General features: G+C 44.4%; 1 protein-coding gene across 1 annotated transcript in view; it reads right to left on the minus strand.

Annotated features, from left to right (window-relative positions):
• MYO18B (myosin XVIIIB) overlaps nucleotides 1-19567 on the minus strand; it is a 235613-nt gene that overhangs the window by 14609 nt on the left and 201437 nt on the right. Inside the window, exons 40-41 of the mRNA XM_049788082.1 lie at nucleotides 6003-6047; nucleotides 4494-4637 (exon numbers count right to left, since the gene is read on the minus strand). Of these exons, the coding sequence (XP_049644039.1) occupies nucleotides 4494-4637; nucleotides 6003-6047 (189 nt within the window). The remainder of the gene's footprint in view (nucleotides 1-4493; nucleotides 4638-6002; nucleotides 6048-19567) is intronic.

Consider the following 19567-nt stretch of genomic DNA (forward strand, 5'->3'; position numbering starts at 1 on the left):
GCTGACGTGGCTTTATAAATAATAGAGGGAATGCTTTTATTCGCTGGCAGCCCTCTCCTCTGTTTGTGGAGTGACCTTCTATTGGAAAGGTTCAAGAGACTTGTTTGTTGAGCCAAATGATAAGCCAGGAAGATGGTGGAGTTGGCTACTAAATTTCCTCATCCTTAGCAAAACCTCTGCCAGCAGGAAGAAGGTTGGGATGTAGAGTGGACTCCAGTCTGACTAAAAGGGCAAATGTCAACCTGACTGATAGGATAGGAGTGAAGGCATTTGTCTCACATGTAGCTGAGCTGGGGCTGAGTCCCAGCACTAAATAGGGTCTCCTGAGTACAACCAGGGCCATAGTTCCTGAGCACCAATGGAACCAATGTAACCCAATTTCTTCCTATCCCAAAGCAAATGTCCTAGAGTGGTGAGAGAGAGCTCAAGGAGTACAACACATGCTTGGTGTGTGCAAAATCAGATCCCCAGCACCCCAGCCTTGCTGGTCTGTGAGCCAAGTTCTACTGGGTGTCCCTTATAAGACTTTTTTTTGGGGGGGTCACACCCAACTGCACTCAGAAGTTACTCCTGGCTCTACACTCAGAAATCGCTCCTGGCAGGCACGGGGGACCATATGGGATGCTGGGATTCGAACCACCATCCTTCTGCATGCAAGGCAAATGCCCTACCTCCATGCTATCTCTCTGGTCCCTAAAACTATTATTTTTTTAAAGGAATGCAAATTACTTTGACCTACAGATCCATTTGCCTGCATGTTTAAAGGGGAGCCTTACTGGAAAATAGCAACTAGCTTGAAACTAAGTCAAAGGAAAAGATGAATTGCTAAATAAAATAAACCATAACTTGAAGATGTTGGCAGTGAAGTAAAAGAATCAGAGGCTTGCACATTGGTATGCTGCGGAGGGAAACAAGTACACTGAGAGGTGATGATCATATTGTCGATTACATAATATACACCCTAGGGCATTGGATCATTTGTTTAGTGAAAGCCTGTGTAAATGTTGTGTACTTGCTACGACTGCACACATATATAGAAATTCAGCAGGGCCGGATGGTGTTTCAAATCCAGGCATCCCATATGGTCCCCTGAGCCTGTCAGGAGCAATTTCTGAGCATAGAGCCAGGAGTAACCCCTGAGAGCTGCTGGGTGTGACCCCCCCCCAAAAAAAAAAGAAAGAAAAGAAAAGAAAAGAAATTCATCAAAAGATGAGAAAGGATGTGCACCAAAATGGACAATAGAGATCCTGCTGGAAAGGCAGCCAACGTACATGTAGGCAGGTGGAGGGAATTAATTCGTAGATTGTGCCTTCAGAGAGGGCTACTGTGTCTGCCCTTATTCCCAGCACAGAGAACAAACTTCCCACTACAGGCCTCAGCATTCCCCATCTGTATAATGAACAAACTGAACTTAATAATCCTTCTGGCCCTTCCAACTCATAAGTTCTAGAATCTTTGAACTGAAACCCCATTCAAGGGGCTAAACACTGTCAGGCTGACTGCCAAGAAACCTGGCACTCAGCAGGCACTTAACAAATTATTCTTTGGGTGGTGGCTGAATAGCTGTCCTCATGCAGTTTCGATGTTACTAGCAGGTCAGTTCTATGCCAGGAACCCTTGTCAGCTGAGTGATCCAACCCCATGAGAAATGCCTGAGAGCCTCTGCAGGGTGGCAAATGTTGATCAGACTTTGAAGGGATTCAGGCCTGAGTTCAAATTTACCTGCTATGTTGACACTGAAAAAATGTACCTGACTCTAGAGACATGATAGTCCAGGGGTTACTTGCTCTGGACCCCAGTTCAGTCCCTAGCACTGCATGGCCCCAAAATCACTGAACACAGTCCTGGAGGGTCCCTGAGCACAGCCAGACCCAGTGATCACAGAATTTTCTGAGCATAGCATTGGACCACCAGCCTGGTTTTCCAAGAATAGCCAGGAATGACATCTCAGGCCCTCTGAACAGTTCTGGGAGCCTGAAATAGGCAATCAAGTAGAGAGTTTGCCTTGCACATAGTCAACTGGGGTTCAATTCCCGGCACCCCAAATAGTCCCCCAAGCCTGGCAGAGGTGATTCCTGAGCACAAAGTATGCTTCCTGAGGAAAATTAGCACCAAGTATGCCGGCACTGATGGTCTGTTTCTGCCTTTGCTCCAAGTGGTGATGGGACCAGCCAGGAGCATGGGAGACAGGAAGGAGCAAAGGGAAAAGGTGAAGAGGAAGAGGTGGGGTGAGGAGACCTCAGAAGTCAGGATAAGGCTGTTGGGACCCAAATCTACTGTTCTCCAAACTCAGGCCCTCAGTTATCCTGCTTGGAAACATGGGTGCATGAGGCTATTTCCTAGGGCTACCTGGGCATCCCATCTCACAGTATCAGATGAGACTTTCCAGGCCTCTTCCTAGGCAGAGTCAAAGTCTGAGAGGGCAGGACATGGGTGTTCATTTTCTTTTTATTTATTTATTTATTTATTTTTATTTAAACACCTTGATTACATACATGATTGTGTTTGGGTTTCAGTCATGTAAAGAACACCCCCCATCACCAGTGCAACATTCCCATCACCAATGTCCCAAGTTTCCCTCCTCCCCACCCGACCCCGCCTGTACTCTAAACAGGCTCTCCATTTCCCTCATACATTCTCATTATTAGGACAGTTCAAAATGTAGTTATTTCTCTAACTAAACTCATCACTATTTGTGGTGAGCTTCCTGAGGTGAGCTGGGTGTCCATTTTCTAAACCCTGAGAAGCAGCCTGACTCAGGCTGATTCAGATGTTAGACCACATGCCTGCACCCTCATATTCCCCCCTCACACCCTCAGCTTCCCACCACCATAAGCAAGCTTGGAACTCAGATTTTCTGACTTGGAGCAACAGTACAATGAGCAGGACACATGCTTTGCATGTAGATGACTCCCAGAGCCCCATATAGTTCCCTGAGCCCACCAGGGGCTTGATGAATCAGTTAGAGCACTGCTGGGTGTGGCTTCGAAATGAAAAGCAAACAAACAAAACCATTAAAAGCCAACACAAACCAGCAAAAACCCAGCACCAAAATCTGATGCTTGACTTGGAGGCAAGTGCTAAACATCTGGAACCCCACCCCCCATGAATTCCCCACTCTTGGGGTACCAATCCTGAGGGGCAATTAATTCCAAGGCTGAGAATCCACCTCAGGTGCCTTGTTAGACTGATCACTCTGCACCAGGGGCATTTTAAAGGGGATCATTCCCCCTTGAGCTCTGGCTCAAGCTTGAGAGGTGGAATCATAGGCTTAGGGTTTAGGGTAGAGGTGGGGGTAGGGGAGGACACAAAGGACTTTCTTATCAGGAGAGAAAAAGCCTCTGCCATTTGGGGTTCGTGAGGGCCTGGCATTCTATCTCCCTCTCTTTTCTTTCTCTCTGCCTTGGTTTTTAATTAAGAGCAGGGATCAGATACTATTGCTTTAATTAATTCCCCGGATACACCCCACTCTTGGTGCATTCCTTCGATATTTCCTTCCTCCAATCTTTCCACTCAAGATAATATGCAGACACTCGCCAGACATTTGCCATTTGCCTAATCTGCCCGAAAGGTTAGCGTGAACTTCCACCCTTCATTCTGTGGAACACATACCTCCCCCCACCTCCAGTTTCAGAGCAAACACATTTCAAGACAGGAAGGAGTTGACTGCTTTGCTCCATTAGTCTGGGCTTTTTTTTTTTCTCTCTATTTTTTCTTATCACATTGCTGCCTCTGTTATCACAGGCCCAGGGCTGCGTTTCATCATAATTATGCATCTGCTTAATCCATAATTTCTGATTTATCGCCATTAGCTCCTAATTACAAGACGGCCGCCCTTGAAAAGGAAAATCAAATGAACAGAGAGAAATGGAGCTGAAAAGCAAGAGGGCAAATGAATTTAGATTCCACACGGCAGAGGTGAATCGTGAACAGCTACAAGTTGACCCTCCTAGACACTGATGAGGGCCCCCTGGTCTCTGGCCATAACCAAATCCATCTTTCTGTGCTCGGTCAAAGAGGAGAAACCTGTCAGTTAAAGCACAGAACTCATCCAATTTGCCTGTCTTTGCACTGACTTCCCATTCAAGGAAACAAACTAGCAAAATGTTAGGATTATGTTCAGAAAGAAACATTTCAATCCAAAATTATCTTGACATTGAACACTCCTGGGACTTACTCCGATGGAAGAAACTATAAGACATTCGCAGCAATTTAAATATGTTAGCCTACTGTTATTTAGAGTCATTTTGAGAAATCCTGAGACTTTCAAACATGGACATTTCAGTGATGGAGGGTGAGAAACACAATTCTGTTTTCTGCTTCACCAGGGAGGAAGTGGAGACTCAGAGAAGGTAACTAGCCTGCCTAAAGTCCACACAGCTGGAAGGAGCAGCAACAGCCCTCAGATTGAAAGGCTTGTCCTTACCTTGGTCAATGGATATGAAAAACTCAGAGCGGATGACATTACAGAAGATGCTGGGAGAGATGCTTACCTGGGAGCGGGAGCGGGGCTGTGGCGGCTGAGGTAGGACAGTCGAGATGGGGTTCTCATGGTATCTGTATCCAGGGACAGAGTACAGCTGCGCCAGGATTGTACACTGCCCTCAGGCTGGGAGCTGAGGGTGGACATGTTATCTCTGGAACCAGAACACAGAATGCAGTGAGCACAATGATAAGAGCAGGAACAACAATAACTAGACATCTGGCCATGTCTCATGCTCAGGTTTCACATCTGGACAACCTCAAGCAGAGTTTGCACCCTTGTTTCTAATGTGTGGGCACCAGTGCTGCCTCCAGGATAGATGTAGGGATGGGACTTGGAGGAGACCAACTCCGGTCTGTCTAATCAGGGATGAAGTGGACTGGCTAACCTTGATCTCTCTTATTCTAAGTGTGTGCAACTAATCATGGCTCCTCTCCTCATACAATTGCAGAGGCACCTCCAAATGTGGAGTGAGACTAGACCTTGACTTTTGAACTAAATAATATACTTGGAAAAGATGTCAAGAGGGAAGGCCTTCACACCTGGCATGCCACCGCGAGAACACTCTGACAGACGGGTCATAATTCTGATGTCTCTTGATTCTGAAAACAGCATAGAGAGGAAACTTTGATATTCAATGATTGGTATCCTTGGTACTAAAAGATTGTTTTCTGATACTTTTATTCAACATTACATATATATATATGTAAATGTACCTACCTATACCTGAGTATATATAGATATGTATTTTTTAACATACTACATGGTAGGCATTATAGAGTCATTAGCACAAACTCAACAGAGACTTCCCTCATGACCTTACTGAAGCAGTGAAGAGATCTATGCAGAAATAAGCATCAAGTAAGGGGAGAATTAGGAATGCTGCAGAGGGAATGGAGACTAGGTTCTAAGGAGACTACATCTTTATTTACATTAGGAAAGGCATAAAATTGTGACAGGTAATATGGACTTGGCTTGCAGGAACTAAAGAAAGAAAGTTGAGGTGGAGGGAACTGATGCCCATATGGAAGTCATAAAAGGTAGGGCGTGGTTGCTAGTGGAAGTGGGTGTCCTCAGGTAGAGAGAGGAAACAGAAACGCAGGACCAAGTATCAGACTAAATATCTGTCATGAACCATGGATGGGAGAGTGAGAACCATTGAAGGTGCTGGAGGAAAACAGAGGCATGAGATATCTTGGATCTTTGTCTAAAAGGGGGCCAGGGGCTGGAGAGATAGTACAGAGGATAGAGCATCTGCCTTGCATGTGGCCAACCTGAGTTTGATCCCTAGAATTCCATCTGCCACCTGAGCCCAACCGAGAGTCATCCTTGAATAGAGATAGGAGTGAATACTTGAGCATCCCAGGTGTGACCCCACCAAATAAAATCAAAATAAATAACATGATATGGACAGCACCCCATGTTCTTAAGATTGGACTCTCACTATGGCTGATTTTCCAAGCAAGCGAGTGGACCTTGTTCTTTGGAAAGTAGTTCAGTTTGATTTGGGTTTACTTACATCTCTTTTCTTCCACTGTCACCACAGTCCACAGCTGTCTGGACACTGAAGGGAGACATAAGACCTGTTATTATTCTTTTGTTTTGTTTTTGGTTTGGTTTGGTTTGTTAGTTTTGTGGTCACATTATTAAAGTTCAGAGGTTATTCCTGGCTCTGCACTCAGGAATCACTCCTGGTAGTATCCATGGGCTCATATGGGTTGCTAGAACTTGCACGCAGATTGGTTGTATACAAGGCAAGTGCCCTACCACTTTACTATCTCTTCAGCCCCAAACCATGTTATTCTTGAATTGGCAGGAGTGGGGAGAAAACACAGCCTTTTTTCCCCCAAGGAGTGCATTTTTTCTCTTAAAAGTTTATCTCTACCACTCCTAGGGATATACCCCAGGAACATAAGAATACAATACAAAAATCCATTCCTCACACCTATATTTATTGCAGCACTATTCATAATAGCCAGGCTCTGGAAACAACCAAGATGCCCTTCAACAGATGAACGGCTAAAGAAACTGTGATACGGGGCCAGGCGGTGGCAATAGAGGTAAGGTGCCTGCCTTGCCTGCGCTAGCCTTGGATGGACCGCGGTTCGATCCCCCATGGTCCCATATGGTCCCATATGGTCCCCCAAGCCAGGAACGACTTCTGAGCGCATAACCAGGAGTAACCTCTGAGCATCACCGGGTGTGGCCCAAAAACCAAAAAAAAAAAAAGAAAAAAGAAAAAGAAACTGTGATACATATACACAATGGAATATTATGCAGCCGGCAGGAGAGATGAAGTCATAAAATTTTCCTATACATGGATGTACATGAATCTATCATGCTGAGTGAAATAAGTCAGAGGGAGAGAGATAGACACAGAATAGTCTCACTCCTCTATGGGTTTTAAGAAAAATAAAAGACATTTTTGCAACAATCCTCAGAGACAAATAGAGGAGGGCTGGAACTTCCAGCTCACTTCATAAAGCTCACCACAAAGAGTGGTGAGTGCAGTTATAGAAATAACTACACTGAGAGCATAAAAACCGGCTATCCTTTGCAAAAGCTGGCTCCCTGTGTGTGACACCAGGCGGGGAAAATCCGCGAAAGTACACCGGCCCAGTGGGGCTCAGCTGTGAAAGACTGTGAGTGTGACCTGTCTATGTCTGTCTACTGTCCTCTTGCGTGAAACTCTTGCGAGTGGGGCAAAAAGAGCCTCCAGAAACCTCGCTCGCCCAGACGCCATTTTCAGGGAGGGACTTCAGAGCATAAAAACCGGCTATCCTTTGCAAAAGCTGGCTCCCTGTGTGTGACACCAGGCGGGGAAAATCCGCGAAAGTACACCGGCCCAGTGGGGCTCAGCTGTGAAAGACTGTGAGTGTGACCTGTCTATGTCTGTCTACTGTCCTCTTGCGTGAAACTCTTGCGAGTGGGGCAAAAAGAGGCTCAGAGGAGCACGGCCGCTCCGCTTCGCTACGCGGCCGTGCACTCTTTCTAAGGAAAGAACTCCATTGCAACAAGAAGGAAAAATCACACTAAGAACGGCGCTATATCACAGAAGCAAACATTTCTCTCTGGACTGTCTTCTCTGTTACATGCTCGGGCCTAAGATTTGACCCAGTGTGAGGCTTCATCCACGGAGGACTCCCCTCCCTTAGAGGCAAGTCAGCCCATCCAGAAAGGGAGGAGCCAGAGGAGTGTGCTGCCTACATCATATAGACAATGAATACCACTACAACACGTAGAAAAACCCACAATACAAATGTGACAATGGGGAAACAGCGCAGGCCAGCATCAGACATAGAGAATGAAGATGACAATTCTGAGGACCAGATAATGACTGAACAACTAATCAACCTCTCAGATAAGGACTTTAGACTAGCAATATGGAAGGTGCTCAACAGACTCCAAGAAACCATGGATCGAGTTGAACAGAACACTAATAAGAACCAAGAAAATATGAAGGCAGAAATGACAAAACTCCAAACTGAAATAACATGTCAACTAACAGGCCTGAAAAACTCAGTAAACGAAGTGAATGACAAAATGGATAAGCTCTGGGACAGGGTATCAGAAGCTGAGAATAGACTTGGTGCTGTGGAAGATGAGATACATAACAATTCCATACAGCAGGAGAGATTGGACAAAAAACTTAAAGCAAATGAGCAGACAATGGAAAAATTAGTCAAAGAATGGGAACAGACGAAAATAGAAGTCTATGATAAGATCAACAGAAACAACTTAAGAATCATTGGAGTCCCAGAGACCCAGGAAGAAAATTTCCAGGAAGAATCAATGGTCAAGAACATCATTAAAGAGAAACTTCCAGAGCTAAAGAATATATGTGATCAAATCCTGCATGCCCGAAGAGTACCAACCAAAAGAGACCCCAGAAAAACCACCCCAAGACACATCCTAGTCACAATGACAAATCCCACAGATAGAGACAGAATTCTGAAAACAGCAAGATCAAAAGGGGAAATCATGTTCAAGCAAGCTTCCCTGAGATTTACAGCAGACCTGTCACCAGAAACGCTCAATGCCAGAAAGCAGTGGTGGGATATTGTGACAAGACTGAATGAAATGAATGCTTCACCCAGAATACTATACCCAGCAAAACTCACTTTCCGGTTTGATGGAAGAATACATGGTTTCACAGACAAAAAACAGCTCAGAAACTTCACAGACACAAAACCAGTCTTAAGAGAAAAACTGAAAGACCTAATCTAAGACAAGACTACCCAAAAGACACACCAAATTTTGAAATAAAGATGGCGTTAAATCCCAGGACAATTCTTTCTCTCAACGTCAATGGACTAAATGCACCAGTTAAGAGACACAGAGTGGCTAAATGGATCAAAAAACTCAATCCAACCTTCTGCTGCCTACAAGAAACGCACCTGAATAGTCAGAACAAACATAGACTCAAAATAAAAGGCTGGAGAAAAGTTATCCAAGCAAACAACACCCATAAAAAAGCTGGAGTGGCCATACTAATATCAGATAATGCAAACTTTATACTCAGGAAGGTTGTAAGGGACAAAGACGGACATTTTATATTAATCAAGGGGTACGTAGAGCAGGAAGAATTCACTCTCCTAAACATATATGCACCGAATGAGGGGCCAGCAAAATATTTAATACAACTGCTGACAAATCTGAAAAATAATATCAACAACAACACAATAATTGTGGGGGACCTAAACACGGCTTTGTCAACACTGGACAGGTCAACCAGACTGAAACCCAACAAGAATATACTAGACCTGAGGAGAGAAATGGAAGAAAGAGGCCTAGTGGATATATATAGGACACTCCATCCCCAGAAACCTGGATACACATTCTTCTCCAATGTACATGGGACATTCTCCAGGATAGACTACATGCTGGCACATAAAACATACCTCCATAAGATCAAGAGGATAGAAATTTTGCAGACTACCTTCGCTGACCACAAGGCTCTGAAATTATTTGTGAACTCCAAAGGGACTCAGAAGAAACACTTTAACACCTGGAAGTTAAACAGCCTCATGCTCAATAACCAGTGGGTCCGAGATGAAATCAAGGAGGAAATAAAAAGGTTCCTGGAAACAAATGACAATAAAGACACAAACTCTCAGAACTTATGGGACACAGCAAAAGCAGTACTGAGAGGAAAATTTATAGCTTTGCAAGCACACATCAGGAAGGAAGAAGGAGCTTACCTGAGTAGCTTAATGACACAGCTAATAGAACTAGAAAATGCTCAACAAAAGGACCCAAGAACAGGAAGACAGAAGGAAATAACAAAGCTGAGAGCAGAAATCAACGAAGTGGAAACTCAAAAAACAATCCGAAAGATCAACGAAAGCAGAAGTTGGTTCTTTGAAAAAATAAACAAGATTGATAGACCACTGGCAAACCTAACAAAGAAAGAGAGAGAGAGAAACTTGATAACTCGTATCAGGAATGAAAAAGGAGAGATCACTACTGATATGACAGAGATTCAAAGGGTAATCAGAAACTACTTTGAAAAACTCTACGCCACTAAAAATGAGAACCTGGAAGAAATGGATAAATTCTTGGACTCTTATAATCTTCCACGGTTGAAGGAAGAGGATGTAGCATATCTAAACACCCCCATCACCATAGATGAAATTAAAACAGTAATCAAATGTCTGCCGAAAAACAAAAGCCCAGGTCCAGATGGATTCACTAATGAATTCTATCAAACTTTCCAAGAGGAACTACTGCCAATCTTGGCAAGACTCTTTCATGAAATTGAACAAACAGAAACACTTCCAAATAGCTTTTATGAAGCCAACATCACCTTGATACCTAAACCAGACAGAGACGCTACCAAAAAAGAAAATTACAGACCAATATCACTGATGAATGCAGATGCAAAGATCCTCAACAAAATCCTGGCAAATAGGATTCAATGCCTCGTTAAGAAGATCATCCACTACGATCAAGTAGGTTTCATCCCAGGAATGCAAGGCTGGTTTAACATCCGTAAATCTATCAACATAATACACAACATCAATAACAAGAAAAATAAAAACCACATGATCATATCAATAGATGCAGAGAAAGCATTTGATAAGGTCCAACACCCATTCTTGATCAAAACTCTCAGCAAGATGGGAATGGAGGGAACCTTTCTCAATATAGTGAAGGCCATCTACCACAAGCCAGTGGCAAATATTATCCTCAATGGAGAAAAACTGAAAGCCTTCCCTCTAAATTCTGGCACAAGACAAGGCTGTCCTCTCTCACCACTCCTATTCAACATAGCACTGGAAGTACTTGCTATAGCGATTAGGCAAGAAAAGGATATCAAGGGAATCCAGATAGGAAAGGAAGAAGTCAAGCTCTCACTGTTTGCAGATGACATGATACTCTACTTAGAAAACCCTAAAGACTCTATCAAAAAGCTTCTAGAAACAATAGACTCATATAGCAAGGTGGCAGGCTACAAAATTAACACACAAAAATCAATGGCCTTTCTATACACCAACAGTAATAAAGAAGAAATGGACATTAAGAAAACAACCCCATTCACAATAGTACCACACAAACTCAAATATCTTGGAATCAACTTGACTAAATATGTGAAGGACCTATACAAAGAAAACTATAAAACTCTGCTCCAAGAAATAAGAGAGGACACACGGAAATGGAAACACATACCCTGCTCATGGATTGGCAGGATTAACATCATCAAAATGTCAATACTCCCCAAGGCATTATACAGATTTAATGCCATCCCTCTAAAGATACCCATGACATTCTTCAAAGAAGTGGATCAGACACTTTTGAAATTCATTTGGAACAATAAACACCCTCGAATAGCTAAAGCAATCATTGGGAAAAAGAATATGGGAGGAATTACTTTTCCCAACTTTAAACTGTACTACAAAGCAACAGTTATCAAAACAGCATGGTATTGGAATAAGGATAGGTCCTCATATCAGTGGAATAGGCTTGAATACTCAGAAAATGTTCCCCAGAGATACAACCATCTAATTTTTGATAAAGGAGCAGGAAATCCTAAATGGAGCAGGGAAAGCCTCTTCAACAAGTGGTGTTGGCACAATTGGATAGCCACTTGCAAAAAATTAAACTTAGACCCCCAGCTAACATCATGTACAAAGGTAAAATCCAAATGGATTAAAGACCTCGATATCAGCCCCAAAACCATAAGATATATAGAACAGCACATAGGCAAAACACTACAGGACATTACAGGCATCTTCAAGGAGGAAACTGCACTCTCCAAGCAAGTGAAAGCAGAGATTAACAGATGGGAATATATTAAGCTGAGAAGCTTCTGCACCTCAAAGGAAATAGTGCCCAGGATACAAGAGCCACCCACTGAGTGGGAGAAACTATTCACCCAATACCCATCAGATAAGGGGCTAATCTCCAAAATATACAAGGCACTGACAGAACTTTACAAGAAAAAAACATCTAACCCCATCAAAAAATGGGGAGAAGAAATGAACAGACACTTTGACAAAGAAGAAATACGCATGGCCAAAAGACACATGAAAAAATGTTCCACATCACTAATCATCAGGGAGATGCAAATCAAAACAACGATGAGATACCACCTCACACCCCAGAGAATGGCACACATCACAAAGAATGAGAATAAACAGTGTTGGCGGGGATGTGGAGAGAAAGGAACTCTTATCCACTGCTGGTGGGAATGCTGTCTAGTTCAACCTTTATGGAAAGCGATATGGAGATTCCTCCAAAAACTGGAAATCGAGCTCCCATACGATCCAGCTATACCACTCCTAGGAATATACCCTAGGAACACAAAAATACAATACAAAAACCCCTTCCTTACACCTATATTCATTGCAGCTCTATTTACCATAGCAAGACTCTGGAAACAACCAAGATGCCCTTCAACAGATGAATGGCTAAAGAAACTGTGGTACATATACACAATGGAATATTATGCAGCTGTCAGGAGAGATGAAGTCATGAAATTTTCCTATACATGGATGTACATGGAATCTATTATGCTGAGTGAAATAAGTCAGAGAGAGAGAGAAAAACGCAGAATGGTCTCACTCATCTATGGGTTTTAAGAAAAATGAAAGACACCCTTGTAATAATAATTTTCAGACACAAAAGAGAAAAGAGCTGGAAGTTCCAGCTCACCTCAGGAAGCTCACCACAAAGAGTGATGAGTTTAGTTAGAGAAATAACTACATTTTGAACTGTCCTAATATTGAGAATGTATGAGGGAAATGTAGAGCCTGTTTAGGGTACAGGCGGGGGTTGGGTGGGGAGGAGGGTGATTTGGGACTTGGGTGATGGGAATGTTGCACTGGTGATGGGTGGTGTTCCTTTTATGACTGAAACCCAAACACAATCATGTATGTAATCAAGGTGTTTAAATAAAAAAAAAATTAAAAAAAAAAAAAAAAAAAAAAAAAAAGAAATAACTACACTGAGAACTACCATAACCATGTGAATGAATGAGGGAACTGGAAAGCCAGTCTAGAGCACAGGTGGGGGGTTGGGATAAAGGGAGATTTGGGACATTGGTGGTGGGAATGTTGCACTGGTGAAGGGGGGTGTTCTTTACATGACTGAAACCTAATCACAATCATATTTGTAATCAAGATGTTTAAATAAATATATTATATAAAAAAAGTTTATCTCTAACACATTAGTTTCAGATATAACATAATGGGGCCAGAGTGATAGCACAGCAGTAGGGTGTTTGCCTTGCATGCTGCCGACCTGGAACAGACCCAGATTCAATCCCTGGCATCCCATATGGTTCCCTGAGCCTGCCAGGAATAATTTCTCAGCATAGAGCAGGAGTAAGCCCTGAACACCACTGGATGTGCCCCCCCCCAAAAAACAACCAAAAACATATATATATATATAACATAATGATACAGAATATGTAAATTCTGCAAAACCCTAACCCTGTAAACCTTGATTATAACCACCCCGCACAGTCACTAATTTATTTTTTGTGTGATGGGGATACCATGGTCTCCTCTCTGAGCAGCTCTCAAATATACCACGTGACAATATTTCCTAGCATTACCATACTGTACACAACATTGTGTGACTTACTGATTTCATCATTTCTGTGCCCTCTGATGTCTTTCACCTGTTTCTATTCACCCCTATCTCTGGAACTACAACTTTGTTCTCTGTTTTTATGGATGTTTTTTTGCTGTTGTTTCTTGGTTTGTTCTTAGATTTCACCTTTAGGTGTGATCAGACCTTGTTTGTCTTTGTCGGATTTACGTCACTTGGCAGAATACCCATATGGTCTGTCCATATGGTTGCAGTTAAGAAGCCCTGCTTTATTTTATTTCTTGGTATTGGGGGGCCACACCTGGAAGTGCTCAAGGGGCTCAAGGGCCCCTCTTCATTCTGTTCTCAAGAGTCTCTCCTGATAGTGCTCAGGGGACCATATGTGATAGTGGGGATTGAACTGAGATTGGCAGCATGCAAGGCAAACACCCTAATCCCTGTACTATCTCGAAATCCAAGAAGCCTTTTCTTAAGACCAAATAATTTTCTGATGTATGCAGGTGGCACTTTCTTTTTACCCATTCATCCGTCAATAGGTCAGTAGGAAGTATTTGTGACTATAAATAATGCTGTAGTGAACTTGGGGGATGAGAAAAACACCTGTTTTTTTATTGAATCTATTTACATTTCCCTTGGACAAATACCCAAAAGCAGAACTGTTAGATCACATAACCAGTTCTATCTGAAAAATTATGGTTGTTCTATTGGGGACACACCTGGCAGATCTCAGGAGTTTCTCCTGCCTTGGTGCTCAGCGATTGTTCCTCCCTGTGCTTGGGAAATCACATGGTGCTTAGGGATCAAACTCAGGGCTCCTTCATACAAGCATGTGCTCTAGCTCATTGAGCTTTCTCCCAAACCTTCTAGTTTTTTTTTGGGGGGGGGGGCACACCAGGGCTTATTCCTGACTCTGTACAGGGTTCACACCTAGGGATCTCCGGGACCAAAACTAGCTCAATCATGTGCAAGGCAAACATCCTACCATCTTTTTATTATTATTATTATTTTTATTTTTTCCATCACACTCAGCAGCACTCAGGGGTTACTCTTGGCTTAATGCTCAGAAATTGTTCCTGGCAGGCATGGGGGACCATATGGAATCCCTGGATTCTAACCACCATTCTTCTGCATGCAAGGCAAACGCCTTACTTCCATGCTATCTCTCTGGCCCATCCTACCACCTTTATTGTCTTCCTGACACCTATTTTTAAATTGTTTTAAGATAACTCCCTCCTGTTTTTCAGAGTGGCTGGACTAATTTAAATTCCATTCAAAGGGCAAAGCATTCCTTCTTTTCTCCTCATCCTCATCATCATTTACTCCCTGTTTTCTTGATAATGGCCATCACCATAGGTGTGAAATGGTAGCTCCTGTGGTTTTGATTTACAATTCCCTGGTAACGAAACTGAGCAAGAATATAGATTTGGTAGACGGCAAGTCCACTTCCAACCTTTGTTACTGTGTGCATTTGGGCCAAGTCACTTGCCTTCTCTGTAAAGGGTCACAGGTTCTGCCTCCAGAGATGCGGATTGGTCAGATAACCCTTATAAAGAGTTCAGCCAGATTCTCAGCAAAACGATGGTGCTAATGCAATGGGAGAGACCATTACCGTGACTCTAATTTTCGTACAACTTGTACAGCTGCTATTAACAGCACCGTGCTTGTCAACAAACAAGGCATTTGCTTTATGTGTCTTGGGAACGCTAGCAAATTGAAAAAGGAAATGGTGGCCAGCTTCCCGGGGTATTGTGGGAAACTGAAACCAGTGACAACAGCAGCCATTCTTGAGAGCATCCTTTCATGTCACAAAAATGCTTCAGACACAATCTCATTCGATTTCCCCTCAGCGCCCATCCTCATGTGAGAGATGAGGGGGATCTTACACTATTGTCCAATGCCAGCCAGCTTTGAGCACCAGGACTGTCAGAGCTACAAGTTCCGGGCTTTTTTTGGGGGGGGTTGGTTTTTTGTTTTTTTTTTTTGGTTCAAATCCGGATGTTCTCAGAAGTTACTCCTGGCTCTGTGCTCGGAAGTCGCTCCTGGAAGGCTTGGGGAACCATATGGGATGGTGGGATTTGAACTGGGGTTCGTCCTGTGTTGGTCACATGCAAGGCAAAGGCCTTACCGCTGTGCTCCAGCCACCTGAGCTACAAGTTCTGACCTGAGAGGAACTACCTGCTGCATACCAACTCCCACGTACCCCAGAATATCACTTGAATCCCCTACCCCCGCACACCAGGGCATCACAGCTTTCTTGCTGGCATCTGAATAACCCTTTCCTTGAAATCTGATTGTTCCTCCTAAGAAGGCACTGAGGGCTTTTGGTCCCACCCCTCAAGGAGTGTAGAACCTTCACCTTGTAGGTTCTACAAACATCTCTCTGGCTCCATCATAACTAGACCCTATCTCCACTAGGAGCCCAGCAATTTCTTTATCTGCTTAGTCCCAGAGCTCAGGACAAACGGGGAATTAACCATGAGTCCAACAGAAAAGAGGTTTTACAATTTGAGCCAGGGGACACATTGTCACTAACCCATCTGCTTTTTATAAAAGCTTTATTGGAGTCCGGCCATATGCACTCATTTCCATATTGTCTGTGACTGCTTTTATTTTACTAGAGCACAGCTGGTGTCAGGGACCCTATGGCCTGAAAGTCCTGGAGTATTTGCTCGAAGGCTTTTAAAGAGAATTATATGCATGAGAAACCATTATTAATAGCACTGTGAGCCACAGAAACTCAATTAAAAATTAAAAAAAAATCAAAACATTTCCTAGGGGTTGGAGCCAAACCACAGAGGGGAGGGTCTATGCCTTGCATGCAGCTGATCCAGGTTCAATCCTTGGCATCCTGTATGAGTCTCCCAAACCCCACTAGGACTGGTCCAGCAGAACTAAAGCTCCTGTGCTCATCCAGAAGTAGCCTGTGCAAATCATGTGGTGTCCAGCTTGAAACCAATGTGCCTGCCAATGGAGAAGACCCCGCCCTAACTAGGAGCCTGTTCCCAGCAGAGAGGCTGGTTTGCTGGCCAAGTGCCTTGTACTGATGCAGCAGGAGCCCCCGCAGACAGAGGAGCCCCTTACTCTGAGAGCATTTGAGTCAATTATGGGTGGTTGGAAGAGGGTTCAGATCAAGCAAGTCTCGTTTTGTATAATGAAGTTGCCACAATTTGTATCCCTACATCATCATGGATTCTCGGTGCTGGCAGGCATGTGAGTCTGTATGCCATGGCCCATAGAGTCCTTGCACTTTGGGTGACTTCAACAGGGGCTTCTCTTGGACAAGACAGGAAAGGGGCTTGGCCTCAAATCTTCCTCTCTCATTCTACTGTTATCCCACGAAAACAAAGGCACAAGGCTTCAAGGCATCAAAAACTTGCTGTAGGCTCTGCAGTGTAGCCTGGGAGCTGACACAGGCCTTCATGGAGGAATGCAGAAAAGCTCAGAGATGCTTCCCCAACCACGAGCCTATTAATGATTCAGGGTGGGAAGGAGCTACAGAGACAGGGATGGGGCCATTCCACAGGCTGTTTGTTCTGTATGGCACACAGACTCTGTGGTCAGGCCAGAGCTTGGGTCCATGAGGGACTAAATTAATTTGGGGTCCATCATGCCTTTAGAGATAGCAGCAATCTTTGCTTGAACCCAGATCTTTGCTCGTGCATGGTGGCTAATTTTAATGTGTTTATTTTTTGTTTGTTTGTTTGTTTGCTTTTGGTTTTTGGGTCACACCTGGCAGCACTCAGGGGTTCCTCCTGGCTCTATACTCAGAAATTGCTCCTGGCAGGCTCAGGGGACCATATGGGGTGCTGGAATTCGAACCACCGTTTTTCTGCATGCAAGGCAAACACCTTACCTCCATGTTATCTCTCCAGCCAGATTTCAGCTCATTTTAGCAAGGATAAAATATGGCATATTGGAGATAGAATGATAGCACAGCTGGTCCCCAAGCCCCTAGGAGTTATTCCTGAATACAGAGTCAGGAGTAAGCCCTGAAAAAGCACTGGATGTGGCCCCCAAAGATGTTTAACTTCTATACAACAGGGGCAAAGAGGGTGCCTTTCCAGAATACTCAAGGTATATACAACTGGAGGGTCCTCAAGTGCCCAGGAGTCAGAGGTCATCCATGAAACCTCCATCTCCTTCAAGCTCTCCTGCTTGGAACAGGGAATCTTTGGGATACTTTTCACTGCCCCCCCACCCCATGAGTAATGAGTGAACTCTAGGTCCCAGGGGGATCAGCTTAGAGCGTCTCCCCATTAATTGAGGCTAGCTGGTGGATCTGAGTTCTTCTGCAGGGCCACCGGTCAAAGAGATGGAGCATTAAAATGCAGCCATCCAGGCCACCTGGCTTTCTGAGCACGTAGCCACGCATCCAGCCTGGAAGGCTTGTTACACTCGGATCTAATTCCCAACATGGGCCGACGTGACTTTTCATAATTTGAACAAGTGTCTCCCAGAACCTCACCTCCAGCGAAAAGCACCACTGCCTGCCCCTTTTCCCCCAGTGAGCGTAAATCCTAATTGAGATGTCAAGTTTGGAGAAGACACTCAGGCTGTTCCCCAGGCTCCTTCTGAGGTCACTAGATGGGGAGCAGTTGGGGAGGGGGTGGTGTACCACCTTTAATGGGTGATGCCCGGAGGAACTGTGTGGTGTCCAGGGCACATGGTCTGGACGATGCTGATCACCCATAAGAGGTACCTCCTTTCCCTGAATGGGAGAAAGAGGTGCTTGTTTGCTCAGGCTTCCCCTTTGCCAAACCATGAGAGTACTCTGAGCTGTGGGGTGCATTTTACAACTCCAGCTTTGGGCTGCTGAGGGGCAGGAAAAGGTTTTCCTAGAACCTGCGGGCTCAAGGCTGGCATCGTCAGGAGGGGGCCACATGGGTCCACAAGAGCCTGGGCTGTGGCTTGGATTCTGACTGTCAGGGTTCTGGATTCTGAATCATTTCTGAACAAGAAACTCATATTTCTATTTCATGGGGCTGGGGTGAGGGACCCACACATTATGCAGTTGGCCCAGCCTGAGGTTGTGAGGAACTTGGGAGGTGCAGTGGGCTTTGGGTGGCATTTCAGGAGGGTAAGAAAGGCGGGTATAGGAGGAGGGGAGAGGAGTCCTGCTTCTCTTCCACTCTCACTTGCTGCAATGTGCCTCCTGATGTATGACCCTCTCCTCAGTTTTTCCCAGCTCTACCCATGGCTTCCCCCTCCATCCCTTTCAGCTAATTTTTGTTTTGTTTTGGGGTGGCACACCCCCCACTAAGTGCTAAAGACTTACTCTTAGCTCTGAACTCAGGAATCATTTCTAGTGGGGCACCAGATACCATATGAGATGCCAGGGATTGAACCTGAGTCAGCCATGTACAAGGCAAGCACCCTATTCAGAGTATTATCACTCCAGCCCCTCCCCATCCATTGAGCTCTTGATTCAAGCATCTTTGCTCAGTCTGAGGCCAGCACAGTGGCCATAAGCTTCTGCCTTGCAAGCATGAGGCCATGAGTCTGAACCCTACTCTGCTGCCCATATGCTACAACAATGGTCTGTTTTAGGGGATGTCCTTCTGCCCTAGCATTGCAACAGAGGGTAAGAGTCTCAAGAACTTGATCAAGTGCTCAACAACCAAGACTAAAATAAGCCATCCTGGATCACAACCAAGCATGAGTCCATCTTGACTGTCAAGCTTGTACAGGGACCTTGTGCTCTGATCTGCCTCTCTCTCTCTCCTCTCTCTCTCTCTCTCTCTCTCTCTCTCTCTCTCTCTCTCTCTCTCTCTCCCTCTCTATCTTTCTCTCTCTTTCTTTTCTCTCTTCTCTCTTCCTCCCTCTTTCTCTCTCATCCCCTACACACTATCTCTCTCTTCCTTCCCTTTCTCCCTCCCCTTTCTCCCTCTCTGTCTCTCTCAAGGTATAGTACAGGACTTAAGGCACTGGCTTTGCATGCAACCAACCAAAGTTCAATCCCTGGCAACTCATATGGTCCCAAAAGCCTTCCAGGAGTGATCCCTGAGTGTAGAGCCCAAAACCAAAAAAAAA

Source organism: Suncus etruscus, chromosome 15, assembly GCF_024139225.1.
Source record: "Suncus etruscus isolate mSunEtr1 chromosome 15, mSunEtr1.pri.cur, whole genome shotgun sequence".
In the NCBI taxonomy this organism is placed as follows: domain Eukaryota; kingdom Metazoa; phylum Chordata; class Mammalia; order Eulipotyphla; family Soricidae; genus Suncus; species Suncus etruscus.